The 19,571-nt window shown below is 47.3% G+C and overlaps 1 protein-coding gene across 4 annotated transcripts in view; it reads right to left on the reverse strand.

The window, feature by feature from the left end:
• Positions 1–18,417, reverse strand: part of herc4 (HECT and RLD domain containing E3 ubiquitin protein ligase 4) — a 133,155-nt gene extending 114,738 nt beyond the window's left edge. For 2 of the 4 annotated variants that reach the window (XM_038821315.1, XM_038821312.1), the window contains exons 1-2: positions 18,298–18,417; positions 16,489–16,777 (exon numbers count right to left, since the gene is read on the reverse strand). In XM_038821315.1, the coding sequence (XP_038677243.1) occupies positions 16,489–16,714 (226 nt within the window). In that variant the 5' untranslated portion in view covers positions 16,715–16,777; positions 18,298–18,417. Of the gene's footprint in view, positions 1–16,488; positions 16,778–18,147; positions 18,169–18,267 lie in introns of those variants that run through there. The other 2 variants (XM_038821313.1, XM_038821314.1) reach the window with 2 other exon arrangements.
• Positions 18,418–19,571: the final 1,154 nt, after the last annotated feature.

Genomic DNA, 19,571 nt, shown 5'->3' on the forward strand with positions numbered 1-19,571 from the left:
GACCACCACTTCCATCTCCTCTCCTTCCGAGGACATCATAATAAAATTTAAAAGCCTTCGAACATTGGCCGTGAGTTGCCTGTCATTTACAAATCCTGTCTCTTCCCCCATCATCCCCGGGACACAATCCTCTATCCTTCAGGCCAATATCTTAGCCAGCAGTTTGGCGTCCACATTCAGTGAAGAAATTGGCCTGTATGACCAGATCCTTCTCCCATTTCGGGATCAATGAAATCGAGGCCTACAACATTGTTGTGGTGAGGACTCCCTTCTCTCTTGCTTCATTAAATGTACTCCAGCAGTGGGCTCAATATCTCCGAAAACTTCTTATAGAATTCCACCGGGTAGCCGTCCGGCCACGGGACCTTGCCCGACTGCATGCCCTCCACTATTTCCTCAATTTCAATTGTGGCTCCCAGCCCTTCCACCAGATCCTCATTCACCCTCGGGAACCTCAACTGACCCTAAACCTGCCTCATCCCCCTCCACCCCAACTGGGGTTCCAACTCATAATTTGCTGTAAAAGTCCTTAAACTTCATTCACCCCCACTGGGTCACGGACTGTGATCCCACCTATTCTCTTTACTCTCCCTGGCCGCCTCCCTTTTTATGAGCTGGTGCGCTAACATTCTGCCTGCCTTTTCCCCATACTCATAGACTGTCCCTCTTGCCTTCCTCAGCTGTTCCATCACCTTCCCTGTAGTCAACAGCCCAAACTCCAACGGTAACCTCCGCGCTCCCTCACCAGCCCCGCGTCCGGGGCCTCCGCTTATCGCCTGTCCACATGGAGTATCTCAACTGACCTATCCCTCTCAGCCTGTTCCACCTTTTCTCTGTGGGCCCGTATCAAGATTAATTGCCCTCTGACCACTGCCTTCAAAGTTTTCCAGAACGTTACTGCAGAGACCACCGTGTCATTTGTTTCCAGGTAGTTCTGGATGGACTTGTTCACCCGCCCACAGATCGCTTTGTCTGCTTACAACCCCACATCCAGTCTCCACAGCGGCCATTGCCCTCTCTCCACACTAACCCATAGATCCACCCAATGTGGGGCATGATCCAACGCTGCGATTGCAGAGTACTCAGTAGCCGCCACCCTCGATATTAGGGCCCTACTCAGAACAAAAAAGTCGATGCGAGAGTATACCTTGTGGACCCGAGAAAAAAAACTCCTTCGCCCTTGGCCATGCAAACCTCCATGGGTCCACTCCCCCCATCTGTTCCATAAACCCCCTCAATTCCTTTGCCGCACCTGGCATTCTCCCTGTCCTGGATTTTGACCAGTCCAATTGCAGATCAATGAGTGTGTTAAAATCTCCCCCCATGATCAAGTTATATGACTCTAAGTCTGGGATCTTATCTAACACCCGCCTCATAAATTCCACATCATCCCAATTCGGAGCATATACGTTCATGAGTACCACCCGCACCCACTCCAACTTCCCACTCACCATTACATACCTGCCCCCCCGTATCTGACACAATTCTCCCTGCCTCGAATGCCACACGTTTATTAATCAAAATCGCTATCCCCCTGGTCTTTGAGTCCAGCCCTGAGTGGCATACTTGGCCAACCCACCCATTCCTCAATCTAGTCTGGTGTAGTCTAGCCTCAACCTTTAGGTGTGCCTCTTGTAACATTGCCATGTCCACCTTCAGCCCGCTCGAATGCGCGAACACGCGAGCCGGCCCATTCATCCCTATAAAGTTCCATGTCGGGACCTCCCCCTCCCCCCCCCCCCATCCCCCTCTCTCCCCCCCATCCCCCTCTCTCCCCCCCATCCCCCTCTCTCCCCCCCCATCCCCCTCTCTCCCCTCCCCGCCCCCTCTCCCCCTGCCCTCTCTCCCCCCCCCGCGCCCTCTCTCCCCCCCTCCCCGCCCTCTCCCCCCCGCGCCCTCTCTCCCCCCCTCCCCTCCCCGCCCTCTCTCCCCCTCTCTCCCCCCCCTCCCGCCCTCTCTCCCCCCCCCTCCCGCCCTCTCTTCCCCCCCGCCCTCTCTCCCCCTCCCCTCCCGCCCTCTCTCCACCCCCTCCCCTCCCGCCCTCCCCCCCTCCCCTCCCGCCCTCTCTCCCCCATCCCCTCCCGCCCTCTCTCCCCCCCTCCCCTCCCGCCCTCTCTCCCCCCCCTCCCCTCCCGCCCTCTCTCCCCCCCTCCCCTCCCGCCCTCTCTCCCCCCCCCCCCCTCCCGCCCTCTCTCCCCCCCCTCCCCTCCCGCCCTCTCTCCCCCCCTCCCCTCCCGCCCTCTCTCCCCCCCTCCCCTCCCGCCCTCTCTCCCCCCGCCCTCTCTCCCCCCCCCTCCCCTCCCGCCCTCTCTCCCCCCCTCCCCTCCCGCCCTCTCTCCCCCCCCTCCCCTCCCGCCCTCTCTCCCCCCCTCCCGCCCTCTCTCCCCCTCCCTCCCCCTCCCCCTCCCTCCCGCCCCTCCCCCCTCCCCTCCTTGGTGACTAGCCATCGCCATTTTTAGGCCAGCCTCCAGCTCTCGTTCCCAGCCTCCTCGAGCACCCCCTTCGGGCATCCTCCATCCCCCTACCTCCCATTTGTCCCCTGGCAATAGTTCCTCCCATGCCAAAGCAGCTCCCTATCCACCTGGTAACAGCACCAGAAACCCAACCCCCCATATCAAGCTCAAGCTTATCACCTGCTCGCCCCCCACTGTGCTTCCGAGAGTCAGCTGACCAAGCTGACCTGATAGCTCCCACCCATGGCACCAAACAGACCGTCTCCCCATTGTTCTCTCACCTCTCCCCTCACTTGAGCATACATATTCAAAGCATCACATTCCCCAGTAAATAAACATCAGAAAAAAGTGGAAGAACCCACCTTCCCCCCTCCGCCCAGCTCCCAGTAAGACAAAGTTAACTTTAGCCATCGAAACAGCCCCTTATTGCACATAACACTACTTATTCAAACCAGCACAAAAAAGTGATTGTCAACAAATCGCCACTATAATACTCCCCAAGGATTCAGTGTCTTTAGTTCATATCCAGTCTTTTTTCCCTGATGAAAGTCAAGGCATCGTCCTGTGTTTCGAAGTAAAATTCCCGGTCCTCATCTGACCCACACACGCGCTTGGGACAATGTCCCGAACATCACCCCCTTCTTAAAGAGGGCCGATTTTGCCCAATTAAACCTGGCTCGCTTCTTGGCCAAATTTGCACCCAGGTTTTGATAAATGCGCAGCTCATAATTCTCCCACCGACTGCTCCGTTCTTTCTTGGCCCACCGCAGATCGTGTTCCTTGTCCAAGAATCGATGCATACGTACCACCATCGCCCCTCGGTGGCTCGTTCGCTCAGGGCTACTTCGCGAGGGCTCTGTGCGCTCTATCCACTTCCAAGAGCCGAGGGAATGCCTCAGCCCACATCAACTTCTCCAGCATGTTCATCACATAGGCCCTCACATCCGATCCCCCACTGCCCTCAGGAGGCCGACGATTCTCAGGTTCTGCCTCCTGGACCTGTTCTCCAGATCCCCCAGCTTCTCCTGCATTTTTTTCTGGCGGTCATTCATCATCTCCACCTTGGTCTCCAGCACGGTTAGGCATTCCTCGTGCTCGGACACCTTTTTCTCCACCTCCTGGATCGCACGTCCATGGGTTTCTTGATTCTGCACCACCTGATCAATCGAAGCCTTGATCGGGTCCAGCGTGTCCTTGAGCTTGGCGAAGCAATCTTCAAAATAACTCACCAGCTGCTCCGTCGACCACTGTGCCGTCTCCCCGCAGCCCTGCTTCTCCACCATGCTTTCCCACATTGTCAGCTCTGCTCGCGTCTTTCTTGCAGAACTTTGTCTTCTTACACAGCCACTTCTGGTCCAATTCTCCATACACTGGAGGGGAGTTTCTCCTCACTGTCTCACTTTCCACCGATTAATCCAATAAAATCCAGGGGAAAAAAGGAGAAAAAGGTCCAAAAGTCACATCACAGGCAGGAGCTAACAAATGTGCGACCTACTCCTCCATGGCTGTCACCAGAAGTCTGGTCTATCCCTTTTTAAGCAACAGTACAAGGTTACCAGTCCACTGGCACCAAGTCCACAGCCAGAGAGGATTGGAAAATGATGGTTAGAACCTCTATTTCTTCACTTGGTTCACTCAGCCACCCGGGATACATTTCATCACAGTTGACTCATCCACTTTCAAAGACACTGACCCCATTCATATTTCCTCTCTCACGACCATCCAACATTTCACACTGCTCCTCAACTACAATGTCTGCATTGTTCCCCTCTCTTGTGAAGACATGCACAAAGTATTATTGCACTGTACCCACATTTTCCGCTTCCACGCACAAATTACCTTTCCGGTCTCTCATCAGCCCTACTTTAACCTTATTCTTTTGCTCTTTATATATTTATATTAAGATCTTTGGGCTTTCCCAGATTTTAATCACCAATAATTATTCATGCCCTCTCTTCGCGATCCTAATTTCCTTTTTAATTTCACCGCTACACTTTTTATACTCTTCCACACTTTCTGCAGTATTGAACACTCAATATTGTATGCAAGTTTCCATTTTATTGTCTTATTTCATTTTGTAGCTCTTTGGCATCCAGGATTCTAGACTTGTGATAAGAACAAATTACTGTGGACGCTGGAAAACTGAAACAAAAGGAGTGCTAGAAATACTCAGGAAGTCTGGAGAGCATCTGTGAAGAGAGAAAAAGAGTCAATGCTTCAACGATTCATGTTCAAAATTGAAGGAAGGTAGAAATATGATGAAGTTTTATGCCATTGAAAGGGGGAGGGGAAGGGAGAACAATAGAGAAGTTCAGGGAAAGGGTAGAGGGCAGGAGAAATTAAGTGACAAAGATGTAATGCAACAAGAGGCAAAGGGAGTGGTAATGGTTATTACAAAGAGACAAAACATTTGTCCAGTGTGTCACAATGCTAAAATAATGAACAGTTCTGTCCAAAACATTAAAAAAAAAACAAGATTCAGACTCACAGATAGCCGAAAAGACATCTGCAAAAGGGTCAGGGATCACGGTCTGAAATACAGCTTACAACATAGGAATAGGAACAGACCATTCTGCCTGTTGATCGTGCTCCACCATTCAATACGATTATGGCTGAGCGGACACTTCAATGCCTTTTATACCCACTATCCCCATAACCCTTTACGTTATTGTTAATCAGGAATCTATCAATCTCTGTTTTAAACATATTCAATGACTGGGTTTCCACAACTTTCTGGGGCAGGGAATTCCAAAGATTCACAACCCTCTGTTTAAAGAAATTTCTCCTCATCGCGGACCTAAAGTGGTTAAGCACTGTTGCTTCACAGCGCTAAGGATATGGTTTTGATTCCCAGCTGAAGTCACTGTCTATGAGGTGTCTGCACATTCTCCCAGTGTCTGCGTGGGTTTCCTCTGGGTCCCCCAGTTTCCTCCTTTGCTTTCCTAACGTGCTCGTCAGGTGAATTCAGCATTCTGAATTCTACCCGAACTGACACCGAAATGTGGTGACTAGGGGAATTTCACAATAACTTCATTGCAGCGTTAATGTAAGTCTACCTGTGACACAAATATAGATTATAAATGGCATCCCCCTTATTTTGAAACTGTGATCCCTGGTTCTAGACTCACCAACCAGGGGAAACATCTCACCTGCATCTACCCTGTCTATTCCTTTAAGTATTTTGTAAGTTTCAATGAGATCACCCCTCTATTCTAGGGAACACAGGCCCAGTTTGCCAATTTCTCTTCATAAAGACAGTCTCGCCCGCCATTCCCGGAACATGTCGGGTGAACTTTTGTCGCATTCCATCGATGGCAATAATATCCTTTCTGAAGTAAGGGAACAAAACTGCACTCAGTACCCATGTCCAACCAAGCTCCTATACAATTGAAGTACTGCTGTACTCAAATCCTCTTGCGATAAAGGCTAACATTCCATTAGCCCTCCTAATAGCTTGCTGCACCAAATATACTTTGTCCACTGACGCCCCTGTCAATTTTGCTTGTAACACCCTCAAAATAACTCCAACAAGTTTGTCAAACATGATTTCCCATTCATTAATCCTTGCTGACTATGCCCAGATTGTGATTGTCCAAGTGTCCATTTATCACATTCTTCATAATAAATTCCAGCATTTTCCCTCAAACAGGTTTGGAGTTTCCGGTTTTCTCTCTCCCTTCCTGGTTAAACAGCGGGGAGACATTTGCTACCTGCCAATCTTGAAAAACTTTACACTAGATTTGGGACTCTCACTTTTCTCTCTCTTTGGAAACATATTTGTTCTGAACTCTTTTGATCTCCTTGAATATCCCCCACTAACCAGCTACTTTTGTCCAAGGATGTTCACGGTAACATTGGCCTTTCCAAACTTAAAAACCTTTACATGCGGCCTTTTCCATAACATAAGAACATAAGAACTAGGAGCAGGAGTAGGCCATCTGGCCCCTCGAGCCTGCTCCGCCATTCAATTAGATCATGGCTGATCTTTTGTGGACTCAGCTCCACTTTCCGGCCCGAACACCATAACCCTTAATCCCTTTATTCTTCAAAAAACTATCTATCTTTACCTTAAAAACATGTAATGAAGGAGCCTCAACTGCTTCACTGGGCAAGGAATTCCATAGATTCACAACCCTTTGGGTGAAGAAGTTCCTCCTAAACTCAGTCCTAAATCTACTTCCCCTTATTTTAAGGCTATGCCCCCTAGTTCTGCTGTCACCCGCCAGTAGAAACAACCTGCCCGCATCTATCCTATCTATTCCCTTCATAATTTTAAATGTTTCTATAAGATCCCCCCTCATCCTTCTAAATTCCAACGAGTACAGTCCCAGTCTACTCAACCTCTCCTCATAATCCAACCCCTTCAGCTCTGGGATTAACCTAGTGAATCTCCTCTGCACACCCTCCAGCGCCAGTACGTCCTTTCTCAAGTAAGGAGACCAAAACTGAACACAATACTCCAGGTGTGGCCGCACTAACACCTTATACAATTGCAACATAACCTCCCTAGTCTTAAACTCCATCCCTCTAGCAATGAAGGACAAAATTCCATTTGCCTTCTTAATCACCTGTTGCACTTGTAAACCAACCTTCTGTGACTCATGCACTAGCACACCCAAGTCTCTCTGAACAGCGGCATGCTTTAATATTTTATCGTTTAAATAATAATCCCGTTTGCTGTTATTCCTACCAAAATGGATAACCTCACATTTGTCAACATTGTATTCCATCTGCCAGACATGAGCCCATTCACTTAACATATCCAAATCCCTCTGCAGACTTCCAGTATCCTCTGCACATTTCGCTTTACCACTCATCTTAGTGTCATCTGCAAACTTGGACACATTGCCCTTGGTCCCCAACTCCAAATCATCAATGTAAATTGTGAACAATTGTGGGCCCAACACGGATCCCTGAGGGACACCACTAGCTACTGATTGCCAACCAGAGAAACACCCATTTATCCCAACTCTTTGCTTTCTATTAATTAACCAATCCTCTATCCATGCTACTACTTTACCCTTAATGCCATGCATCTTTATCTTATGCAGCAACCTTTTGTGTGGCACCTTGTCAAAGGCTTTCTGGAAATCCAGATATACCACATCCATCGGCTCCCCGTTATCTACTGCACTGGTAATGTCCTCAAAAAATTCCACTAAATTAGTTAGGCATGACCTGCCTTTAACGAACCCATGCTGCGTCTGCCCAATGGGACAATTTCTATCCAGATGCCTCGAAATTTCTTCCTTGATGATAGATTCCAGCATCTTCCCTATTACCGAAGTTAAACTCACTGGCCTATAATTTCCTGCTTTCTGCCTACCTCCTTTTTTAAACAGTGGCGTCACGTTTGCTAATTTCCAATCCACTGGGACCACCCCAGAGTCTAGTGAATTTCGGTAAATTATCACTAGTGCATCTGCAATTTCCCTAGCCATCTCTTTTAGCACTCTGGGATGCATTCCATCAGGGCCAGGAGACTTGTCTACCTTTAGCCCCATTAGCTTGCCCATCACTCCCTCCTTAGTGATAACAATCCTCTCAAGGTCCTCACCTCTCATAGCCTCATTTCTATCAGTCGCTGGCATGTTATTTGTGTCTTCCACTGTGAAGACCGACCCAAAAAAACCTGTTCAGTTCCTCAGCCATTTCCTCATTTCCCATTATTAAAACTCCCTTCTCATCCTCTAAAGGACCAATATTTACCTTAGCCACTCTTTTTTGTCTTATATATTTGTAAAAACTTTTACTGTCTGATTTTATATTCTGAGCAAGTTTACTCTCATACTCTATCTTACTCTTCTTTATAGCTTTTTTAGTAGCTTTCTGTTGCCCCCTAAAGATTTCCCAGTCCTCTAATCTCCCAGCAATCTTTGCCACTTTATATGCTTTTTCCTTCAATTTGATACTCTCCCTTATTTCCTTAGATATCCACGGTCGATTTTCCCTCTTTCTTCCGTCCTTCCTTGGAATCGCTTGGAAGGTTCTCCACTGTTCCTCAACTGTTCCACCATAAAGTCTTAGCTCCCAGTCTACCTTAGCTAGTTCTTCTCTCATCCCCTTGTAATCTCCTTTGTTTAAACACAAAACACTAGTATTTGATTTTACTTTCTCACCCTCCATCTGTATTTTAAATTCCACCATATTGTGATCGCTCCTTCCGAGAGGATCCCTAACTATGACATCATGAATCAATCCTGTCTCATTACACAGGACAAGATCTAGGACCGCTTGTTCCCTCGTAGGTTCCATTACATACTGTTCTAGGAAACTATCGCGGATACATTCTATAAACTCCTCCTCACGGTTGCCTTGACCGACCTGGTTAAACCAATCGACATGTAGATTAAAATCCCCCATGATAACTGCTGTACCATTTCTACATGCATCAGTTATTTCTTTGTTTATTGCCTGCCCCACCATCTCGTTACTATTTGGTGGCCGATAGACTACTCCTATCAGTGACCTTTTCGCCTTACTATTCCTGATTTCCACCCAAATGGATTCAACCTTATCCTCCATAGCACCGATGTCATCCCTTACTATTGCCCGGATGTCATCCTTAAATAACAGAGCAACACCACCTCCCTTACCATCCACTCTGTCCTTCCGAATAGTTTGATACCCTCGGATATTTAACTCCCAGTCGTGACCATCCTTTAACCATGTTTCAGTAATGGCCACTAAATCATAGTCATTTACGATGATTTGTGCCACCAACTCATTTACTTTATTCCGAATACTACGAGCATTCAGGTAAAGTACACTTATGTTGGTTTTTTTACCTCTGTTTTGAATCTTAACATCTCCAGTTTTATTCCTTTTGTTATTACTGGGCCTATTCACTGTGCTCCCCTCAGTCACTGTACCTTGTACTGTCGCCCTTATGGATTTCTGACTATGTCTTCTCTGCCTTGCACTTTTCCCCTTACTTCCTTTTGTTTCTGTCCCTGTTTTACTACCTTCCAACTTCCAGCATTGGTTCCCATCCCCCTGCCACATTAGTTTAAACCCTCCCCAACAGCTCTAGAAAACACCCCCCCTAGGACATCGGTTCCAGTCCTGCCCAAGTGCAGACCGTCCGGTTTGTACTGGTCCCACCTCCCCCAGAACCGGTCCCAATGCCCCAGGAATTTGAATCCCTCCCTCTTGCACCATCTCTCGAGCCACGCATTCATCCTATCTATCCTGACATTCCTACTCTGACTAGCTCGTGGCACTGGTAGCAATCCTGAGATTACTACCTTTGAGGTCCTACTTTTTAGTTTAACTCCTAACTCCCTGAATTCCGCTTGTAGGACCTCATCCCATTTTTTACCTATATCGTTGGTGCCTATGTGCACCACGACAGCTGGCTGTTCACCCTCCCCCCCCAGAATGTCCTGCAGCCGCTCCGAGACATCCTTGACCCTTGCACCAGGGAGGCAACATACCATCCTGGAGTCTCGATTGCGTCCACAGAACCGCCTGTCTATTCCCCTTACGATCGAGTCCCCTATCACTATAGCCCTGCCATTTTTCTTCCTGCCCTGCTGTGCAGCAGAGCCAGCCACGGTGCCATGAACCTGGCTGCTGCTGCCTTCCCCTGGTGAGCCATCTCCCTCAACAGTATCCAAAGCGGTATATCTGTTTTGCAGGGAGATGACCGCAGGGGACACCTGCACTGCCTTCCTACTCTTGCTCTTTCTTTTGGTCACCCATTTTCTATCTCCCTCAGTAACCTTCACCTGCGGTGTGACCAACTCGCTAAACGTGCTATCCACGACCTCCTCAGCATCGCGGATGCTCCAAAGTGAGTCCATCCGCAGCTCCAGAGCCGTCAAGCGGTCTAACAAGAGCTGCAACTGAACACACTTCTTGCACGTGAAGGAGCCAGGGACAGTGGACGTGTCCCTGAGCTCCCACATCGCACACGAGGAGCATGACACGGGTCTGGGATCTCCTGCCATGTCTTAAACCCTTGGTAAACTTAAACAACTAGAATTTCAAAATAAAAATAAATAAATTAGACAATGAAAAGAAAAAGAGAGACTACTTACCAGTCACTTACCAGGGTTAAAAAGCACCTCCTCACACTCTGCACCAAATTACCTCACTGCACCAAATTACCAAGTTTAAATCTCCCACTCTGTATGAGTCTCACTCCGGATGTGTCTCCTGGAAAAGTGCTCGCTTTTAACAATGCTATTCTGGTTTAATTATGATCACTATCACTGATAGCTCTTTCACTTGACCAAGCTTCCTTTCCTAAAATAAGTCCAGAACTACACATCTTTTGTTGAACTTGCTACATACTTCCCCAAATGCATTTTTAAAATTCTGCACCCTTTACCTATTACCCCGATTCTATCGCAGTTAATAAACCATGAACTGAAATCATGACTATCACAGCCCTATGGTTTCCGCACTTCTCAGCAATTTGCCTCCATATCTGTTCTTTTCTCTGACTGTTTAGGGATCTATGGTACATTCCTAGCAGAACCTGCCACTTTTTTGTCCTTCAGTTCAACCGCTTTGGGCTTTCTTCGATTTTCCTTCCAGCCGTCCTCATAACTGAGATTGGTTACTTTAACCAATGTGGCTACTCCCACTTTAAAGAAATCCCCTCGCTAATCCTGTCTAAAGATCAGTGATGAAGCATGTTAAGCTGCCATTCCTATCCTCCTCGGTCATTTTCAGTAATAGCTATGGGATCTCAGCATCTGTGCCCTCAACTCTTCTGTTGCATCCAGTGGATTCCTTACATTGAAGTATATACCACAATTACTGAACAATTCCTTTGATTTCTGGCCTTTGCTTCTCTTTCTTCTAAATCTCCAATCAGGTTCCCAACTCCTTCCCCAACCGTTTGAGCAAATCTCCCAGCCACAATATTGGTCGTGCTGTGGTTCAACCTGGCTGGTTTGCACGTCATGCCCCGGGTGGAATTATCTTTTATGATGAAAATGGACATCAACAAGGCTGTTAAAATGGCGTCCGGAAATCCAGTGACTTTTGCAATTTCTGTACAAAGGATTAACTAATGTCAGAGAATGCCTCTGGAAAGTTCTGAAATGGGTTTCTCAGGAGCAAAGTTACCATTCTTAGAAGCTCAGTGGAAGAGATCTTAACAAACAATGACTGCCAGACATGCGGTGCCATGAGGATGGAATGTCAAACAAAGTCTTCCAGTGAATTAATCCTAGCTGGTATGTTGGTGGATTATCAATCATTCCCCCATTGTGTATCAATCACCCTGATTCCAACCCATGATGTGGACATAATAAGAAGATAAGAACGAGGAGCAGAAGCAGACAATTCAGCCCCTCAAGCTTGCTCCGCCATCCAATAAAATCATGATTGACCCCAACTCGGTCACATCACCACCTTCTTGTGCACGCCCCATAAATCTCCATCCTGCAACTAATTAAAAATCGATCTATTGCCTCCTAAAATTTGTTTAGTGCTCCAGCGTCCACTACAGTCTTTGATAGAGAATTCCTTAGATTCACGACTCTTTGAGTGAAGTAATTTCTACTCATTTCTATTTAAAATCTGCCACCACTTAGCTTAAAACTGTGTCCTCTTGTTCTAGAATGTGCAACAAGGAGAAACATCCGTTCTAAGTCTACCCTGTCAATCCCCTTTAGCGTCTTATATACCTCAATTAGATCTCCTCTCATCCTTCTAAAATCCAGGGAGTATAAGCCTAGACTGCTCAATCTCTCTTCATAAATTGAGTCCTTCATCCATGAATCAATCTAGTGAACCTTCTCTGAACCGCCTCTAATGCATTTACATCCTTCAAGTAACAAGACAAAAACTGTGTGCAGTATTCCAGATGCGGCCTCACCAATGCCCACACAGTTGCAACAGCACTCCCCTACTTTTATACTCGCGATTGACAGGGATGTTAACATATCAGGTATCAAATGGCAACACAAGAAATCAATAATTTTCAATAACCCGCCAAAGTGGTGGTGGGCTGATCACTTTAGCTTTGCCCCTAGAGTAGAACAAACAAGAAAGGCATTATGTTCTTACGGCTACTGCATCAGATGGAACGCGATTGGACACAATTCAGGTCCACATTAATGTCACTGATGTTAGCACACAAACCAGTATTCCAGAACTCACATTATACAGTCAGCATCAATGAGGATAAACCAGTCGGCAGACCTGTGGTGATTATCAGTACTTCTGACGATGATACAGGGGAAAATGCCAGGATAACCTATATCACGGGAGACAGACAGACACACACAGACACACACACACAATACACATTAGCAGTGGGTAAATTCGCCCACAAAAGCTCCCAAGTCCAAAATAAATCAATGACCAATGAAAGAAAAGTCACCCCTGTGTGTGGAGAGGCAGAATCTGTGAGCAGCTACTCCTTCAATCACTGATTGTCTCTCTCATTCTGTCCAGGTCCTCCAAGCACAGGTTCCCACTTTCTCCCACTCCTACTCCTCCTCCAGAAACAGAATTGATGATTGAAGAGGCAGCAAGATAGGGAATGTGTGATTGAAAGAGCAGTTAATCTCCTTCAACATACAAGAATAGTGGCCTGAAGTTGCTCATGAGTGACTGATGGTAATGGTTGAGATGCACAAAATCACAGTGGGTTAATGCTGCGCCACTTTGTGTGTCTTTTTTTTTAGCTGGAGTATTTTTGCAGTTCTACAATCAAAAATGAATGGTTCAGAGGTTTGAAAAATACTTAGGGCTTGATTTTACAAGGTGCCATGTTCCCTGCACTCCCTCCCCCAGCTAAAAAGGCACGCCTTAAAAAGCCAGCTGCCACGTAACCATTTAATACTCGGTGGAGTGCTAACTGGTTCAAGGTAAGGCCTCTGCTCCTATATGGAAAATAATGCATGCCAATTGAGCTGCTGGCGTATCAGATTGGCTGGGAACTTTGTCATCCCAGCAGAGGCAGGTTTATAGGCAGTCCCTGAAGAAACGGTTACGGAAATTGAACTTCAGCTAGGTCTGGGCTATTGCTGGGGCGCAACTGACAGTACTGCCTAATACCTCCACCCCATAATTGAAGACACGTCGGGAGCGGGCAATAGCTGGTGGGAAGGCCACTTCCTGGATTTTACAAGCCTCACTGCCTTCAGACTCACCGACAGAGGCAGCACGGTGGCACAGTGGTTCGCATGCCTCACAGCGCCAGAGACCCAGGTTCAATTCCCGCATTGGGTGACTGTGTGAAGTTTGCACGTTCTCCCTGTGTCTGCGTGGGTTTCCTCCGGGTGCTCCGTTGTCACCCCACAGTCCAAAGATGTGCAGGTTAAGTGGATTGGCCATGCTAAATTGCCCCTTAATGTCCAAGGATGTGCAGGTTAGGTTATGGGGTTACAGGGAAAGCGCAGGGTATAAATGGATAGCTCATTCGAAGGGTCGGTGCAGACTCGATGGGCCAAATGGCCTCCTTCTGCCCTGTAGGGATTCTATGATTACGAACATAAAATACAGTCCATGATTATATTCCACATATATTGTCTTGATCCATCCATATTTTGAAGTGGCAGACTGAAATGCAGTGTCTGTGACATCAAGTTATGAACTAGTTTAAATTTTTCAAGTTAAGCAGAGAATATACTGACGCCATTCCATAAGGTCTGCAATAGACAATGGTTAGTTCAGTTCTTGTTTTGAATGTTTCAATCCATGAATAAGAACAACTTGTTCAAAACTTTAACATTTTTAGAAGGTCAGGATTGTGTGAAAGCAATTTTTTGAAGGTAAAGCAATTTAAGAAAATGAAACAATGGTGTAGCAACCGGATGGACTTGATATTTTTCGTCAACTTGTGATCTGGACTATGAAGTTCTGTTGGAATTTTCATAATTGTTTAGCAGCTGTATTATTTCTCATATTGGTGTACGAGTAGTTTTCTGCTTTTTATGCAAGAACAAATGATTTTTATTTTTTTTTTAAATTTAAATTTAGAGTACCCAATTATTTTTTTACCAATTAAGGGACAATTTAGTGTGGCCAATCCGCCTACCCTGCATATCTTTGGGTGTGGGGGTGAGACCCACGCAGTCATGGGGAGAATGTGCAAACTCCCCACGGACAGTGCCCCAGAGCCGGGATCGAACCCAGGCCCTCGGCACCGTGAGGCAGCAGTGCGTATCGCTGCGCCACCGTGCCGCTCTATGCAGGAACAAAAGATGATTGGTCGAGTGAGTTTTGCAAACTCTGCACTTTTTCATTTCCTTTCTTGAGAACTTCTATCACACGTAAAGTTAATTATAGAGTGAGCTCACATGCTTTAATACAATGTATTAACGACAACCTCCCTCGCGCTTCTGGGTGCTCCTGTGCTAAGGGGTTCCAATCGATGTTGCATTAAAGCACGGACTGATGATTCAAGGAGGTACTTTAACATGAAAGGGGGAAAAAATCACTGAAATGAGAAGTATATGTGAATAGAACCATCTGATGCTCAGCTTGGTGCTGTAGAATTAATGTGTGCATTCGCACGCAGACACGGGGAGAATGTGCAAAATCCACACAGACAGTGGCCTGGGGCCAGGGTCGAATCCGGGTCCTCGGTGCCATGAGGCAGCAGTGCTAACCACTGCACCACAATGCCATCCCTATAAGTCAGAATCCTAATGTGTTTTTCACACTCACTTGAAACAGAAAAATTGAGGGAAAAAGAAACCCGAAATTTGTAGAACAAAACTAATGGATGCTGGAGTGCTAACTGCTTGCAATTATTTTTTTTAAAAGGGAGTTGCAAATATGAGATTCATTCCCAAGGGCAATGTATTTATATTAAAACATATTTTACATTAAGTTAAAAGATTAAGATATCCAAAAAAAATTACAAATACAGAATAATGTTACAATTTTACCTTCATCAAACACCAATAACTGCATCAATTGATAAAGGTGTTAGAGAACGGAAAAGGAGCCCCATGGAAATCAAAATATAGCCCTCAATAAGATCTCAAGGAAACCCCTTGAAAGAAATGTGATCCTTGGCATCCACCACCTTCAATATTTACTCCCTCCACTATCAACAATGGCATCAGTGTGTACAATCCATAAGATGCACTGCAGCAGCTCACCAATACTTCACTGACAACACATGTCAAACATACAATCCCTATCACCTGGAACCCAGGACAAGATCAGCAGACACACAGGAACCACCTGGAGATTCCCATCCAAGTGACTCACCATCCTGACTTGGAAATATATCGGTGTTCCTTCAATGTCACTGGGTCCAAATCGTAGAACTCCCTCCCTAACAGCATCATGGGCGGACCTACACATGGACTGCAGCGGTTGAGGGTGGCAGCTCACCACCACCTTCTCAAGGGCAGTTAAGGATGGACAATAAAAGCAGAACAGTTCACAGCCTATGTACAAATAAAAGTCAACCTCAGAGTTGCTAACAAAAGTGTTCAAACCAAACATTTGCTTTATATATTACTATAACCTGAAAGAGTTTACTTCCTATACATTTGGTGACATCCATTCATTTTGACCCATTAGCAGTTATACAGATGAAACACTTAACAGTTTGCATCCAAAAACATTTTCTCCTCAGTTCAGACATCACTGTACATCTGCATATTTTCAGTTTTTTTTCTTCCACCTCTTGTCAATCACTAACATTTAAGCAGAACTATATGGAACTGAAGGAGGATAGCTAGAAAACCAATCTATTTCTAGTCTGGTACAGCAGGAAGTGGTTGTAGTAACTCACTTACACTTTCACAAGGAAATAGATGACTATGCGAAATAAAAGGAAACAAAAAGGATTTGCGGTAAGTCTTAGATGAGATACATGAAACGGGAGGAGTCATAATGGAGTAGAAACACCAGAACAGTAAGACTGAATGACCAGATTCTGTTGTCAGCCTTTTGCTGACAAATCATAGTTGCTGCCAGACCTGCTGAGTATTTCAACATTTTCTGTTGTCATTTCAAGCAATTAGTTTTGTAAACAAGCTCACAGGAACAGAACAGGCAATAAACCAAATGTTATCCATGATCCTATACTTGCAACCCGAAGGCTTACCTGGTCTCTTTCTTGCTTTTTCATGACCCAGCTGACCCAGGTCATTGCACCCACAAGTGTAGACAGTCCCATCATCGAGAACAAAAACAGTATGTCTGCGGCCACAACCCACATCATTAATCATTTTGTTTTGGAAAAACTGGCAGGTCCTTGGTTCTAAAACAACCTCCTCGTCAATGCCGCCAAGTCCGAGCTGTCCAAACGATGTATTACCCCAACACAACATGGCTAATTCTGCACAGCTTCGGTCTCTGCAGCTTTATTCGACCGGTCTTGGTCAAACTGATCCCTGTATCAAGTTGAAAGTAAATAGGATAGTTAATGAGAGAATGCAACACAATAGCTGCTCTGAACTCCCAGCCCTGCAAAGACTCTCTCTCCTCTACTGGTACCCCTTCTATGGCCACCCCGCTGCTGGTAACAGGCCTGAACATAGAAGCATTTAGAACAGGAAAATGAGGAAGGCAGGACCAGCAATGAGGTGGGTGGGTAGATGGCAGGTGAGGAATGGGGATTGTAGCAGAGTTTGAGCTCGAAATGGGTGACAAAGCAGGTTTGGATTGGGGGGGGACACAGTTGGGGAATGGAGGAGAGTGGATGGGAGAGGGGGTTAGCAGAGAGGGATATGGAGGGGGGTTGGCGGAGGGTATATGGGAGGGTTTGGCGGAGGGGGCTATGAGGGGGTTTGACAGAGGGGGATCTGGCCGAGTGGGATATGGGGTGTGGAAAGGGTTGGCTGAGGGGATATGGGAAGGGGGGGGGGTTTGGCCAAGAGGGAGTTGGGGGTGGGGTGTTTGGCCGAGGGGAAACTGGGGGGGGGGGGGGAGATTGGCCGAGGGTGATATGGTGAGGTGGAGGTTGGTCAAGGAAGATATGGGAGGGCGCTCTGAGGTAGCCAAGGCCATTCGGATGGGAGACATGCAAGGTGTGACATGTGGGCGGAGATATGCAGGAAATATGGGGTGGCAGGAGGGGGGACTGGGGGTGGCAGAGGGGGAACATGGAGATGGCAGACAGGGGACATGGGGGTGGCAGACGGGGGACATGGGGGTGGCAGAGGGGGGACATGGAGGTGGCAGAGGGGGGACATAGAGGTGGCAGAGGGGGGGACATGGAGGTGGCAGAGGGGGGACATGGAGGTGGCAGAGGGGGGACAAGGAGGTGGCAGAGGGGGGACATGGAGGTGGCAGAGGGGGGACATGGAGGTGGCAGAGGGGGAATATGGAGGTGGCAGATGGGGGACATGGAGGTGGCAGATGGGGGACATGGGGGTGGCAGAGGGGGAACATGGGGGTGGCAGAGGGGGAACATGGGGTGGCAGAGGGGGAACATGGGGGTGGTAGAGGGGGAACATGGGGGTGGTAGAGGGGGAACATGGGGTGACAGAAGGGGAACATGGGGGTGGTAGAGGGGGAACATGGGGTGACAGAGGGGAACGTGGGGGTGGTAGAGGGGGAACATGGGGTGACAGAGGGGGAAAGTGGGAACATGGGGGTGGTAGAGGGGGAACATGGGGTGACAGAGGGGAACGTGGGGGTGGTAGAGGGGGAACGTGGGGGTGGTAGAGGGGGGAACGTGGGGGTGGTAGAGGGGGAACGTGGGGGTGGTAGAGGGGGAATGTGGGGGGATATGAGGGGGGAGGGGGGTTATGGGGCGTGCCTTCAAGGAGGAGCGAGCACCGGTCGGAAAATACAAACAGCGCCATTTCCTGACAAGCACCCGCCCTGAAGCTGCTCCTACATAACTCTCTGAGTGATGAGGGTACGGGGGCCCGGGTACCGGTTTATTGAGGGAACCCGATCCTGTCACCTGATCCGACAACTTTTCCTGAAAAGCCTCGGAAGCAGTTTCTCCCGCCGCACCAAACCGCCGGAAGTGACGCCACAATCCGAGCGGATCCAGGCCGATCCGCACCAGGGCTGCCTCCACCGAGCTCTGAGCATGCGCGCCCGCTCTTCGTCCTTTGATCAGTGAGCATGCGCGACCTTAATACCAGAATCGCAGAAATGTTGCGTTGCGGAAGGAGGCCATTCGACCCATAATGTCTGCACCAGCATTTCGACTTTGTGCCATTCCCCTGCATTTTTACCATGCCCCTGCACATGATGTCTATTTAAATAATCATCTCATGCCCTCATGAATGCGCTGATTAAACCTGCCTCCACCATACTTCCAGGCAGTGCATTCCAGACCTTAACCATCACTGTGTCAAAATGTAATTTCATAATTAGGCTTACATTAACACTGCAATTAAGTTACTGTGAAAAGTCCCTAGTCGCCTCACTCTGGCGCCTGTTCGGGTACACCGAGGGAGAATTCAGAATGTCCCATTCACCTAACAACACGTCTTTCAGGACTTGAGGGAGGAAACCGGAGCATCTGGAGGAAACCCACGCAGACACAGGGAGAAAATGCAGACTCCGCACAGACAGTGACCCAAGCCGGGAATCGAACCTGGGACCCTGGAGCTGTGAAGCAACAGTGCTAGCCACTGTCACATTCGCTTCTTTTGCAAATCACTTTAAATCTATGCCTTTCGATCTTGATCCTTTTACAAGCCGGAACAGGTTCTCCCCATCTAGAGTTAATGTGGTGTTAAGCCTAGCTGCTAGAGAGAGCTAAGGGACAGTGCTATATATTACACAGGCTCTTGGGCTTTTGAGTCAGATTATGTTGGAGCTCGAGGAGATTAGATTCATAGTGCATTGCAGAGTTAGTTAAAATATAATTGTATTATGGGCCAGGGTTTAGAGAACCCAAAGTATACCTGACCCACAACCTTTAATAGATTTTGGTTATGGGTAGCACAAGGGCCTACTTTACAGGTGTGATGCAACAGAGAACTAAAAGTATTTTAAAACAAAAATAATGTCTATTCTATGAATCCAGTTAACATTTTATAAACATACAGTGAACAGTTTACTGACTACCAACCCTGACAACCCCCAAAAGATACAGTACTCTATGGATAACCCATAATAACTTTCCAAACAACATCCATAAGTTAAACCCTTTTAAAATAAAGACAGCAGGTTTAAATTCTCTACAAAAACAGGTATTACTTTGAAATCATCAAGTGGTCT

The sequence above is a fragment of the Scyliorhinus canicula genome, chromosome 16, assembly GCF_902713615.1.
Source record: "Scyliorhinus canicula chromosome 16, sScyCan1.1, whole genome shotgun sequence".
NCBI classification, from domain to species: Eukaryota; Metazoa; Chordata; class Chondrichthyes; order Carcharhiniformes; family Scyliorhinidae; genus Scyliorhinus; species Scyliorhinus canicula.